The sequence below is a fragment of the Mus caroli genome, unplaced genomic scaffold, assembly GCF_978045245.1.
Source record: "Mus caroli unplaced genomic scaffold, Mus_caroli_1 scaffold_8, whole genome shotgun sequence".
In the NCBI taxonomy this organism is placed as follows: domain Eukaryota; kingdom Metazoa; phylum Chordata; class Mammalia; order Rodentia; family Muridae; genus Mus; species Mus caroli.
Genome location: NW_028227263.1, coordinates 54,580,164 through 54,595,325, shown reverse-complemented (window position 1 = coordinate 54,595,325; position 15,162 = coordinate 54,580,164). Strand labels below are relative to the sequence as shown.

Here is a 15,162-nt window from a genome sequence, read left to right as displayed (position 1 = left end):
ACTATGTCACTGTTTAGCATGTAATAAAATGATTTGTTCCCTTAAGAATATTTAGTTTGCTATTTAGAATTTTATAACTTTTTAAATCCCCCTTCTAAACCAAGTATGCTGAGAAATTCCTTTAATCCCAGCCACTTGAAAGCCTGAAGGAAGAATATGGCAAGATTAAGCCCATACTGGGTAACTTGATGATGTTTGTCTTAAAATAAAAGGGCCAGAAGTGTGTCTCAGTGACAGGGTGTGTGCCTAGCCTGTGCAAGGTCCTCGATTCAATCCCCAGTACCTTTCACAAGATATTGTAGATATAAGCAGGGTATTTGAACTCAGGCTTGTGCTACAACTGCTCTGATTATTGCTACCACTGTATGGATGTTTGATTTCAAGAATGGATCTGTGGGTATGTGTGTGCCAGGGTATGTGTGTGTGTGTCTGTGTGTGTGTGTGTCTGTGTGTGTGTGTGTTGTACTTTAGAAAAACAATGCCACAACAAAACATTACACATAGCTATGGCTATTTCCCTGAGATAAATTCCCAGTACAGGATCATTTTTTTAAAAATAATATTTTTTTGAATTTTTTATATTACGTATTTTCCTCAATTACATTTCCAATGCTATCCCAAAAGTCCCCCATACCCACCCCCCTACTTCCCTACATACCCATTCCCACTTTTTGGCCCTGGCATTCCCCTGTACTGGGGCATATAAAGTTTGCATGTCCAATGGGCCTCTCTTTCCAGTGATGGCCTACTAGGCCATCTTTTGATACATATGCAGCTAGAGTCAAGAGCTCCGGGGTACTGGTTAGTTCATAATGTTGTTGCACCTACAGGGTTGCAGATCTCTATAGCTCCTTGGATACTTTCTCTAGCTCCTCCATTGGGGGCCCTGTGATCCATCCAATAGCTGACTGTGAGCATCCACTTCTGTGTTTGCTAGGCCCCGGCATAGTCTCACAAGAAAGAGCTATATCAGGGTCCTTTCAGCAAAATCTTGCTAGTGTATGCAATAGTGTCATCGTTTAGAGGCTAATTATGGGATAGATCCCTGGATATGGCAGTCTCTAGATGGTCCATCCTTTTGTCACAGCTCCAAACTTTGTCTCTGTAACTCCTTCCATGGGTGTTTTGTTCCCAATTCTAAGAAGGGGCAAGGTGTCCACACTTTGGTCTTAAGTTCTTCTTCAGTTTCATGTGTTTTACAAATTGTCTCTTATATCTCGGGTATACTAAGTTTCTGGGCTAATATCCACTTATTAGTGAGTACATATCATTTGAGTTCTTTTGTGATTGTGTTACCTCACTCAGGATGATGCCCTCCAGGTCCAACCATTTGCCTAGGAATTTCATAAATTCATTCTTTTTAATAGCTGAGTAGTACTCCATTGTGTAAATGTACCACATTTTTTGTATCCATTCCTCTGTTGAGGGGCAACTGGGTTCTTTCCAGCTTCTGGCTATTATAAATAAGGCTGCTATGAACACAGTGGAGCATGTGTCCTTCTTACCGGTTGAGACATCTTCTGGATATATGCCCAGGAGAGGTATTGTGGGATCCTCAGGTAGTACTATGTCCAATTTTCTAAGGAACTGCCAGACTGATTTCCAGAGTGGTTGTACAAGCTTGAAACCCCACCAACAATGGAGGAGTGTTCCTCTTTCTCCACATCCTCAAATATTTTAAATGAGAATTTTAACTTCTAAAATACAATACAATACAATAATATAATATAAATGTGTGTGTAACATTATATAAAATGATGAGCTTTTGTTATGACTTTCTCTTTTTGGCAACTTTTTGGGAGGAGTGAGTTCCTTTAAAAGAGGAGCCTTCCTATGAGCATTGTGCTTGTAATACTGGCAGCTCTCAGCTGTTGCTTGTTCTGGTGAGAAGAGATACCGCAGAGCACATGCAGCAGGAAGCACCGTTTATCTAGATAATGGCTTATGATTTTGAGGATAGTCAGCAAGTGTGAAAAATTGGTAGCCAGGAGAAAAAAAAATAGGCCATGCCAGTCACATGCATTAGTCATGGAGTCTAGCCAACTGAAAGTATAGAAAAGCCTGTCTAAAACCCCATACAGGTGTTGCCCTTACCAGCATGACTCATCTCTAGTGTCTATTGATGGTGTTGAACTTCAAAACTCAGTTTATTAGCCACAATTTTCAGGATCTAAGAGTGTCAGCCAGAGGTCAGCTGGTTCCCATGGAGAGATGCCTTTCAGAAGAGGATTGAGCCAGAAGCTCTGGGACAGATGTCAGGAGATTGAAACGACTAAGCCATGGAGAGAGGCAAGCCGCTCTCCCTTTTGCTGAGGTCGGTTGTGTGTTGTGGGCTAATGGCAACATCTAGAAGAGACAGGAAGCAAAGGCAGAAAGCACTTCAAATCAGTCCTTACCTAAGTTCAGAAAAACATCTCCTTAAAAAAATTGCAGAGACTAATGAGACCCATCTGGAAGACTGATTTTAGTAGGACTACAAAAGCTTTCAAGAATTCTTGAGATCAAAAACACAAAGCAAGTTAAATTCTGTTTACATCTGCATCTTTCCATTGTGGAGTGCCCCTCATCCATTCATCCTTTTCCTTGGTGTGGGATTCGGGTCAGGGAAATGTATAGTAGGGAACAGAAGAACCACTGCATGCTGTGTGTTGTAGTCAGTTCTTTAAACAGTGGTTAAGTGTTCCTTTGTTGTTCTCAAAGCAGCTACTTTCAAAATTTGTTGAATCACAGAATGTTTGAAAAACACAACAGTGACGGTCTTCCCCTTCTAAAATTTCTTCAAACATTTTCTTCACTCTATTGCAAGAATAGTTTTCCTGTATCTAGTCAATAATTCCAAAGAACCCCTTAAAGTCATCCATTTTCATTCTTGATAGATTCTTGGGTCCTCACACTCTTTGACTAGTAAGCTACTTTCTGAGAAAAGGCTCTGCCCATTCCTTCAAAACCAACATGTCCCCAATTTGGATGTCCCTGTATCAAAGTTCCTTCTGGAGCTAAGTCAGAAGTTGGATATTCCATCGTTACCTTTTTCATTTTTATATTTATATAGGTTAAAGTGATTTCTATTTCCACAATGCATTTCTCAAGGAATTAGAGACTGCTATTCTGTGTCCTGTGTGAGTCTTGCCTTTAGTATCACTTCATGTACAGTCTCTGTAGGTGTTTCAACTAATTAGTCATCTGTAAAATATTTATTGATAACACTGAATTCCAGATAAGTCTCAAAAAATAAAGAACACTAATGTTAAGATAGAAATAGACAATTACAAATGAAAATATGTAAAAGCTAGAAGATCATGTTGCTAGGTTACAATTTATCCTACTAAGGGAAAAAGCATTAAAACAATGTAATACCAGATAAAAGTGACCCAAGTTAACATACACATCTCTAAAAATACAAGAGAGAAATGTGGCTGACTAGCTACTGAGAATACAATTCCATCCTTGCAAATTACCAGAGTCTGGTTCCAGGCATCAGTGTCAGTCAGTTCACCTGAAACCCCATCCCCAAGACGACCAAAAACCTTTCCAGGCCTCCAAGTGCACCAGGCTCATGTGCATGAACACATGCAAAGATACAGATATACACATAATCAATTCTAAACATATCTATAAATAAAATCAACAAAGACTAGAGAGATTTATTGGTGGTTAAGACATTCATGGCCCTTGAAGATCTGTGTTTGATTCCTCATATGCTAGCTCATAGCAACCTGTCACTGCAGACCCAGCTGATGCCCACTTCTTGCCTCCTCAGGCAATGAGCATATACACAGCGCAAATGCATACATGCAGACACTTACTTACACATAAAATAAATCTTTAATAAAAAGGCAAAAGAAGTGGCCTATTTTGAGAGTTTGGGGTGATCATTTAACATTATCTGGAGCAAACTTAATTCAACAGAATCATGAAAAGAACCCATGATCAAATGAGATTTCTCTTTGGTAGTCGAGGACTATATACAAACATTAGATGTTACAAAATGTATCTTACATGATAAAAACCTGCCTGAATGAATATATTACAGAATCAATTCCCTTGTTTCTAAAATTCCAATATCACAGATGTATAGAGAAAAACTAGAACTTTTATAGAAACATGAAAAACTCTACAGTAACGTGGAAAAGCTCTAAGTACTCAAGACAGTCATAAGAGAAAGGTAAAAGCTAGAAGATCATGTTGCTAGGTTACAATTTATTCCACTAAGGGAAAAAGCATTAAAACAATGTAATACCAGATAAAAGTACACATACCAACCGATGGGAAAAGCTAGAGAGCTCAGAAAGGATTTAACACATTTACAGTCAGTTAATCTTTGAAAAAAGTTCCAAGCGTACATAATGAGAAGTAATCTTTTTAATAAACGTTGTGAGAAAACCTGGATATACAACAAAAGTGTGTGGACCCTTATGTTACACCACTAATAAAATCAGCTCAAAATTGACTTAGACTTTAAACAATAAGATCAGAAATCATAAACCTACTGAGGAAACATAATCTAAACTACATTGTTTTGCACAGTGTTTTGTTTTCATTTTCTTTAAATTTAACCCCCAAAATATAGTCAGCAAAAGTATCGCATTATCTACCAAGGGAAGCAATTATAATAAAGATACAGATATGAATTTGAAGAAAATGCTTACAAGCCATGTTGGGGATATGGGATTAATCCAAAATATATTAAAAATGCAAATGAAAACCACAGTTTCTCTGCACATGCCCTTCAATGGCTGTTAGAATGTGGCTAAGAGGGAGCCTTATTTGGTATGGTTGGGAAAATAAATTAGTATAATCAAGCACTGAAATAGTAGTAAAGTCCTCAAGAGACTGAAAGCAGAGTTAACGGAAACGCTAGCATTCAAACTTTTTGTTGTTCCTCTGACATCTTGTCATCAGTGTGTGGAGGTTTCTACATCTTCATACTCTGCTAGGGAAATTACAAAGTAGAACTATGGGCACATTCCTGAAATGCCAGAGCTGAAAAGCCTGAGGCTAGTGGATCTTGAGTTCTAGGCCACATTGGCCAACATGGAAACAGTCAACGTTGGAGGTCAGTAAATGTGCATCCTGGAGTAGATGGGTAAAGAGAGTTTGGTATGCAATGTTATTCAACCTATAAAGAGCAAGTGTTCCTATCATTGGTGATAACAGAATTAGACAGCACTAAGCTAAGTAAAATATACAAAAGATAAAAAGATAAATACTATATATTCTCATATGTGAATCTAAAGCTATTGATTCATATAAATAGAGGATTAGTCCTTACCAGACACCAAAGATCAAAGGAATGGATGATAACAAAAGGTGATGATGGGTCAAGCAAGAGAAATAAATGTGATTTTTAGGTCACTAGTGTATAATGAAATCTACAGGTGATAAGTGAATTCTGCATATGCCAATGTGCCTGAAACTAAATTTCAAACCTTTCCATCATAAGAAAATATTAAATGTCTGAAGGGGTAGGTATGCAAACAGACTAATCTTTATGGATGACATTTAAAATCATATTCCAACCATGTGTGCTATAGCTGTAACTATCAATATAAGCTTGAAAAATATTAGCTGATATCAATGCTATCTGAACAATATCATTGAAACTGAACAGTTGGATCATGACCAGACCCAAGACAGACTACTGTCAGCTTTCCTTTTGTCCCTTGAGTTCCAGAAAGACACAAATCATCTCCTTTTCATATCTTTCAGTGCCTTCAAGAGTCCTGGGGTAGACACTTGGGATCATGAATGTTCTGTGATCCAAAGGGATTCACATGCACTCTGCTATCCTGAGTGTCATGACTAAGATAGAGCCACGCATGCTGTCACCTGGGCCATTCTCCCTTGCCGCTGTTCTTCCTCCGTAGCTTTAGAGCACTGGGACAGGGTTGACTTTTGTTTCTGGCTACTCTACTTTACATGCCTCCTAAATTAACATAGTCCCTGCAGGTCTCAGCCTAGTGAAAGGCATGGAACAGGGAACGTATAAACAGCAAATAAAATGATGATTGTGTGGATAATAATAAGTGTCTGTGCTTAATGAAAACTGAGATTTTTCAAAGGACCTCATTATTAGAAAAGACATCAAAGGTATAAACAGGGACTTAAAGGTTTAAAGGTTTCTTTTTTGTTTGTTTGTTTGTTTGTTTTTCAAGAAAGGGTTTCTCTGTGTAGCCCTGGCTGTCCTGGAACTCACTTTGTAGACCAGGCTGGCCTCGAACTCAGAAATCCACCTGCCTCTGCCTCACAAGTGCTGAGATTAAAGGCATGTGCCACCACTGCCTGGCTTACGGTTTCCATTATTTAGTTATTTATTTACTTATTTACTTATTTAATTGTGTTGGTGGTGTATTTACTACATGGGAAATAGCAGAAGTCAGAAGAGGGCACTGGACCTCCTGCGGTTGGGATTAGAAGTAGTGTGTATGTGTATGTGTGTATATGCAACCATTGTTCATGTCTCTGCACACACACATGGTATTGTCTGTCATGTAGCTATAGATGTCCACATAAAATATAAGATTTTACTCGCTTTTGGCTAATTTTAAATTTTAAGCTTTCAATATAAATGTCCAACTATGGAAGAAATCCTCGAAAATTCACTTTTTTATATTTACAAATAATATTTTTTAAAAAGAATGTACTAAGCCAGAGTTGGAGAAATTCTAGGTGCTCACATATGATAGTACTCATCCAGGAAGAAGACTTCAGTTTGGTTTTGCAGCCCACATGTGTATAGGCATACCCACCTACAGCCTCAGTAATTGTCATTGGGAGAGAGACAGGGTGGCAGCCAGCCTTGGTCAAAAATGGTAAACTTCAGGTTCAGTGAGACCTGGTCTCAGGAGAAGGGTAGAGAGTCATAGAACAAGGCTCCTAACATCCTCCTCTGGTCTCTTCATGTGCACACACAGGTGTGTGTACTGCCAGCCCAGGTGCACACACAAGCATACTCACCAAAAATATTGCTGAACATTACCTTGCCATTTACTGTAGCATAACTATCAACTTATATCTGACTTTGTCTTGACATTAGGGTTTTATGACTAATTGAGTGCCCTAGTTAATTTCTCTGGTTTAAGTGTTAAAATTTTATTCTTTATCTGTTTTTTTTTTCCCTAGAGTGGAACTTAATCAAGCAATCATAAACCGAGTAAGCTATACTTGTGGTACTAGCATGAACAAAATTAAGTACCTAGTAGCAGGCAAGTTTAAATAAGTGAGGATAAATGATCTTAATGAGATATTACTTTGCCATTTAAAATAGTTAATTTTAAAAGTACCTAGATGTGGGGAAATGACTAAAGTAAAACTCGAACTGGAACAATATCAGGACACAATTGTGGAAACAGAATGTAACCATGGTGATATGGATCAAAGAGAATATGTAAGTAAGAAATGTTTGGAGATGATAAGTGAATTTTGAGGGATCTCTCAGTCTGCCTTATTTTTGGAAGACACATGCATATTGGATGTCAATTACTGTAATCTAAAACAGTATGCGAAGTTTATCAGAAAGTGTGCTGCTCAAACTTTCCTACTGAAGAAGTAACATATGGCTTGTCTGTTGCCACTGCAAATGGTCTTTGTTCAGCACTGGGAGTCTCTCATGTGTCCTGGCTGTAGAAGGGGGCCCTGCCTTCTCATGTCCAAGTGTTTTACATTGGAGCCCATTTGTTGATGAATAATTTATAAAGCAACTGAAGTTGAGGCAACAGGGCATCATCACACAAATTTAACTATTCTATCACATCTTGGGTTTTATATAATCACTTTCCATTTCTCATGTGAATGTATATTTTCATAGCTGATATTCTAAAAATCCTTTCAATGTCCCATGCGCTTTATTTTCAAATTTTCATTTCTTATTGATAATGATTATTTTAACTGCTGCATAAAGGAATCATTTTTAAGTAAAAATTACACCACTCCTTGAGTTATTGCAAAGCAAAGACAGGAGAGTTCCTCTGACCTTGCTGTGTCTGCTGACAGCAAGCTTTATGGTTTTGTACATAAGACTGCTATCACCAAATTTCCATTTGAGTAGTAACATGATAACACAAAGAGCCAGAGGACTAGGTTTTAAATGACAGCACATCATTTAATATCCATTTATTGTTTCTACAGGGAAATTCAGGCCTGGGATTCAGTATTGCTGGAGGGACAGATAATCCCCACATTGGAGATGACCCTGGCATATTTATTACGAAGATTATTCCAGGAGGTGCTGCGGCAGAGGATGGCAGACTCAGGTAAAGATCAAAAGCATTAAAATGACTCGATCAGTTGATCCACTGCATCAGGTAGTCACATTTATACATTTGGAGAACAATAATTTTATAAAATTTCGGGACTTGGAAGGTTATCAAGGTTTTCTATAGTGACGCTGCAAATCTTTTCGTACTCGCTGAATTTCAAATTGTATCAAATTTGTGTATGTTGATACCTAACAAATGTGACATTTGGCCAGACACTGTCAGGAGGGGTTATAAATATATCTTTGATTCTCATGGGGTCCTATGTCTACTTGGAAAGAACAATAATATGAATTAAGTCAACAATAGAGTATCTAGAATCAACACTGTACATTAGGAACTCAGGTACTGTTAAAGGCATGGATATAGAAGCTTTCACAGGGTTTTATATAGATGCTTAAATAGAATCAGAGGAACTTTCTCATTGGAAGATCTAGATCTTAAAACATAATTGGGTAATGCATTAAGACTGCATAAAACTGAACTGAGACATAGAGAAAGTAAATTGTCTGGGAGACTAGAATAAATGCTGCTTTGTTTGGAAAAAGACTGTGAGCTGAGTTAAATGGGTGGAGTAGAACCAAGATAGCACCTAGGGACAAAGCAGTAGCAGTTGGAGCCTGGACCTGTTCTTTTAGAACCTGGAAATGGGTTGTAGAAATCAAAATCACCCACATGGAGCAAATAATAACTAATATACAATACAACTAGGAATTAGGAACAACTTCTAAAAGGCACAAAAATTTAAGGGTTCAGAAACTTACAGAAGCCATCCAATATACATAATATATAACAAATATATAATAAATAATATATGTATATAATAATAATAATATATAATAAATTATATATTACAAATAACCATACTTGGCTATAGATTCATATAGGTCAAGAAGATGCAATTATATCAAAAGATATAATTTCTTTTTTCTTTTTAAACAAACTCTCACAATATAAGCAAGGATGCCCTCATACTTGTGGTACTATTGTTTCAACCTGTTAAATCCTGGGGTTAAAATTGCATGCCACTCTAGCTGGTGATATCTTATATTACCTATCATGTGGATATAAGCGGTTCAATAAATGCTTGCTAATGCATATCTGTGATATTAATAAATAGGAAAAAGAGGTAAAATTGACATTGGGGATAGAGTTGATGTTAAGGGAGGAAACTTATAGAGATTGTTGAAAATTATAAGGAAGATTCTTCAAGAAGTGTTGCTAGGTTTCAGATTTTAAAGGATGAGAAAGAAAGAACACATTCCTGGATACAACTATAACAACTGGCACCCTATAGCTAAGAATTGATGAGATGTAAAGACATAAATCATTACTAAGAAAAAAATATTAGCACTGAGGTACATTCTGGCTAAATTGACTGGACAAAGGCCTGGCTGAAGGAAGGCCAGAGTGAGAAGATATTAAAGGACAGATGTAAGGTAACTGACCAGATATCAAGGGTGAGGGATTTCTGCCAAGTCAATTCAGTACAGTTCTTGCTGAGACTGGGCTGAGTGGGCCAAAGCCAGAGATCATGGTCAAAGCCTCTAGGAAGTGAACTAATAGGAACCTTTCTGTGGTTTGCGGAAGAAGTGTGTCTCTCAGAGAGTTAAAGGAGGTCTTGTAGGTCAATGTGGCATTGGCCAGCATGGCATCGCATTGGGAAATGTGAGTGAGTGAAGCAGAAATACAAGCCTCAGACCCTTGCTCAGTGTGCTTTCATTTCACATGAATAACCTAGTCTTCTGTTTTTCTATTGAAATAGGCAAAGACATCTATTCTCTATCAGGCTGTTCTGATACGGTGATTACATGAGACAGCTGCATCTTTGCAGCTTGTTGAGAAGAGCTGTATTTTTTTTCAGGTTCATTTGCATATGACTTCGGCCTATAGTCCTAGCATTTGAAATGCTAAGGCAGGAGGCTTATCATGAATTTGGGGCAAGCCTCAGCTAAAAAGTGATTTATGATCCAACCTAGGCTACAAAATGAGACTTGAGACTCTGCCTCAAAGAGGGATGAAACTGGAAGGAGGAGGAGGAGGAGGAGGAGGAGGAGGAGGAGGAGGAATCAGATTGGTTGTAGGAATAATAATTTAGAAGTTTGAGGGCCTTACTCATCATCCTCAACTATTTGCTATCTGAAACAGAATGATCTTTCACCTTCCTAGTAAATTCATGCATTGGGTTTGAGGTAGAACAGTTCTTATGTGCTTGCTCTGAGGTTAGGAATAAAAGAACAGCATTTCTGAGACAACCACCTTTTGCTGCCTACCAATCCTAAGTAGAAAACTCATGTCTATAGAAAAGGGAAGCTTCTTTTCTTGGGAACTTAACTCCATGGTTGCATATAATCCTGAAAGGCAACATTTGTAGAGTGTTCATTATATGCAGTGTGTTCTTATGAATATGCTGATCTACAAATCCCTTCATTCTGATCTCTGTTTCTTAGCCCTTGTTCTGGCTTCCCAGGCTATGTGTGAGTATCACCTCCAGTGGTTGTGCACTGAAAAACCTGAAAAAAATCTGTCCTATGCTTCTCCCTGAAACAATAAGATATATCTACTCCCTAATCTAAAGTACATCCTTTCTCTGTTTGAAGAAAGTTCTTGAGTCTCTCCTTTATTTTGGTAGAACCTTCTAATATTATTAAGGTTAAACCCTCCCATGTTCTTGACTGATATAAAAACATCTAGAGTTCAAAGATAACTATCAGCTGAAAACCTGGCTTGTGACTTAAATACAGATTATTAGAATTGGGGAGGTAATCCTGTCTAAGACCAACATTTTATGGAGGGAAACTGGAGCCAGGAAGAATGACACCTTAAAAGATAAAGCATTTGACATAAAACATCAAAGCGTCTTGACTCCAACAATTATTATCAGGAGAGAATAATACACAGGCCCAAACTAATCCCATACAAGCATTTGCTCAGTATGATGGGAGCAACATATAAAGCTGAAGTGACAAGATCCAAGGGCTACTTTTGTCTGGCCATTTGTCCCAAGGACATAGAGAAAAGTCCCCTATTCAGACTCTCGAAATCCATGGATTATAAGGCTTATTACTAACAGACTTGACCTTGGAGGAGTGAAACTTCCCTCATGGGTATTTCTCATCTGTCAGATGGTGAGAGTACTGGCCAAGTCACTAAGATGTTCTGAAAATACGCTGATATTACTGAAGTCCAAAGAACATAATAAGCATACAAGACATTCTGACAGCACTCCCCTTTCCTCCTTATCTGCCTGTCTCTATGGTCTTCAGCCTTCTTTCACTCTGTGTCCTTCCCAAGCTTCTTTTTTCTATGTTTTCAAGTCCCTCTTTTCTTGGTTACACAATAGCATGATACTAAAGGTAACTTTAAAAATGGAAATGGTATCATTTTAAGTTATTAAATGTCTAGTGAATATTTAGGCAGTACCCGACTAGGAATATATAAATGTGTGTGCATGCATGTGTGCTTGCATGCATATGTGTCTGCCTAGAAATCTTAAAAACATGAGAAACTTTCTTGTGCTTGCTAAACTATAACCAATGCAGTGTATTTATATAGCTTTAAAGAACAGATAAAGTGAGAAATGGACTTCTCCCCACATAAACTAGACTCCAAGCTGAGGCGCTGTCTCATTGGTTCTCCCAGAAAACAGTACAATATTTAGAGTAAGAAGACCTGAGTTACATGGTCTACTTTCTAGCTATGTGGCCTTGGGCCCTTTGGAAGCCTTTAGTTTTCTACTTGTCTACTACAACATTTGACATATGATCATGTAGATCAAGAAGCTTATGCAGACAATTTACCTGAAAGGGTAGATAGACTAATTATGAGACCCAAATAAAATTCAGTTACCTGGAGACCCATCAGACTGCTGAACTTGAGCACCAAGCCTTCAGAAGCTAAGAATAAACTCAGTGCTAGGAATAGGCATTCTAAGATGACCCCCAGTTAGGTCATATAATGAAGGTCACATTATAACCTCCAAATAGACAGAGCCTTGTGGAAATCTCTTGCTTAGACCAATAATGATAGATGAACATTTTTCAAAAGTTTGTCTTTATTCCCCATGATTACACATACACATGGCATGCAGTGGTAGATTTCTGTTTTTCTGGCAGGTATTTAATTGGTAGTAAGGTAGAACATTGAAGAACTTACTACCCATTGTTTCTTTGCCCTTTAGAAGCAGTCATTAAGATTTGAAAGCATCCTTTGGCTTTAAAGATTAGCCTGTGGTAGAAAAAGCCCTAGTTTCGTTTTGCTTTTTTTTTTTCTAGAAAAATAGATACATTTTCATCTTCTAAAGACTATGTTTTATTTCTGTCTTTATATCTGAATCACAAAATCCCCTCAGTGTAGCCTGAAGTCCCTAGATTCTCAATGACCAAATTTGACATGTCTTCCTAGGGAAGAGCTATCACATGACATCCTTTGCTTGGCCATGCAGCAATGACATTTTACACAATGGTGCATTTATTAAACCTGTCTACAGCATAAAAGCAGAGTGCAGAAGAGGGCTGCTTGCCAATCCTGACAAGTGACACAATTTAATCTCCTAGCTCTCGACACAATCATTTCTATTTCTTGACAGAATGAAAAGAGGTGTTATTTTCTTTAGGTCTATTGCTTCATTTATTACCTCTATTTCTGTTTACAGGTAATGGTGCTTATAAAATACAAGGCAATGTGTATGTTCAAACAGTAATGTTAATTATGCTGAGATTTCGCCCTTTGGACATTGACTAGAATCCATTCTCCATGTCCAAATGACAACATTGTCTTTTTTGCTGTCCTTGAACAGTCATACCTTATGTGGTATCATTGATGTATATTCATTAAGTCACAGATGATTTAAGAACATGTGAAAAAAAGAAAGGAACAGGCAAAGAAACAGAGAAGAGGAAAAAGAGAAATAAAGATAAGATTAATAAATAAAGATTGGCAATAAGTGGAAAATGAAAATATCATATAACTAGGAAGTGGAAAAACTGAACTTAGATTCAATTTTTTGTCTGAAAATCACAAGTGCCAAGTTGAACAAAGAATATTTTCCAGGAACCCCACATTGAAGAACATACTTGAGGCGGTCTAAGGAAATAAAATATTCCCAGCAATTGAAATGATATAAGAGATTACTTCACTACTTGATAACTCTCTATTTTGAAGCTCTGTGAATATCTATGATTGCAAATAAAATCTCCATGAATCACCCTGTACATTTCCATTTCTACCATAACCCAACTGATTATGGTATTCCAGTGACTATGCTTATGTTAAAGTTTCCATTCAAAAGTAGAGGCTTTTGGTGCTTTCAGAGTTAAGTCAACTTTTTTTTTAATTGCTATTATGATTTCAAATCCCATTCCAAACCTGGCTGTGACTCTGAGCTGAAGGTTTCCATGAGAAGTGCCTTGACCACTGTTCAAGGAAAATGGCAACAGGGGCCTCAGCGGCACTGCAAATGGTTGGAATTTCAGTTGACTCATAGATTGTCCCCTTTCATCTCTAGCCAAATAAAATAAAATAGAGGATGGGGTGACAGTCCTGTCCTTTCTTTGGTTTCCTCTTACTCATATTATCAGCTATAGTATGTAGAGAGCCTACTTGGACAAGAGAAAGAAACCTCTTTCTGTAAGTAGCCTTGAAGTGACTGTCAGCAGGAAGTCTGCAACTGTTGAACACTACATGAGAAAATTTCTAAGTACTTCAGCTGCACTTCTGTGAGGATATCAGGCACCCACCTGCCATGTTTCAGAGCTTCAGGAAGCCCCTCAATGATTCCTCCCTTTTAGACTCTTGCTAAATACTTGGATAAAGGTATTTGAAATATTTTTGCAGCAAGCAAGTGTGGTTTTGTTGTTGGTTGTTGTTGTTGTTGTTGTTGGAATACTGTTTTGAGATTTCTGAATATCTACATGCCAAAAAATGAATCTGGGTCCTTACTTGACACCATATACAAACATTAACCCAACATGATTCGTAAACCTAAGCATATAAGCTAAAGTTATGAAGCTATAAAAGAATATGGATAAATCATTAAAACCTTAAACTGGGCAATGTTTTCCCCATGGTGTCAAAAGGACAAGTAACAAAGTAAAAAACAAAAACAGATAAATTAGATTTTATCTAAAACCTTTTCTTTCTTTTTTCTTTTTATCAGGTACTTTATTTATTTATATTTCAAATATTATCCCCCTTCCCAGATTCTCCTCCACAAGTCCCCTATCCTCTCCCCCTCCCCCTGACTCTATGAGGGTGCTCTCCCTCCGGCCTACTCACTCCTTCCTCAGTGCCCTAGCATTCCTCTATGCTGGGTCATTGATCCTCAATAGGACCAAGGGGCTCCCCTGCCAGTGATGCCTGATGAGGCATTTCTCTGCTACATATACAGCTGGAGACATGGGTCCCTTGCCCCCGTGTGTACTCTTTGGTTGGTGGTTTAGTCCCTGGGAGATTTGGGGGGTCTGGTTAGTTGATATTGTTGTTCTTTCTATGGGGTTACAAACTCCTACTAAAACCTTCTCTTGATTTCAAAATACATTGTAAAGATTAAAAACAACTTTCAAAGCAGGAGAAAAATACTTTAAATAACAGATCTGATAATTTAATTATAGCCATAACATATAAGAGCTGATATAACTCTACAATAGAAAAACAATACAATATCAGAGTAGTTAGACTATGTCTATACTAGTTTATTACCCTTGCTGTAACAAGTTATCACATCTTGTGGCTTCAAGTAATACAAATATGCTCTTTCATAATACTGAATAAGAAAATTCCAAAAGATCAATCTTCCTAAGATAAAGGAACATGATAAAGGGCAGCTTCAATACTACAAGAGATTATTTGTTTTCTTGGGTTTTGTTTGTTTGTTTAATTATGTTTTCCCTTAGTTTCTGAAAAGCAC

The 15,162-nt window shown here is 37.6% G+C and overlaps 1 protein-coding gene across 19 annotated transcripts in view; it reads left to right on the top strand.

Moving 5' to 3' along the window:
* Dlg2 (discs large MAGUK scaffold protein 2) overlaps positions 1-15,162 on the top strand; it is a 2,003,181-nt gene that overhangs the window by 1,434,261 nt on the left and 553,758 nt on the right. For all 19 annotated transcript variants that reach the window (XM_085841537.1, XM_085841534.1, XM_029479404.2 and 16 more), the window contains one exon: positions 8,128-8,252. In XM_085841537.1, coding sequence (XP_085697663.1) covers positions 8,128-8,252 — 125 coding nt within the window. The remainder of the gene's footprint in view (positions 1-8,127; positions 8,253-15,162) is intronic.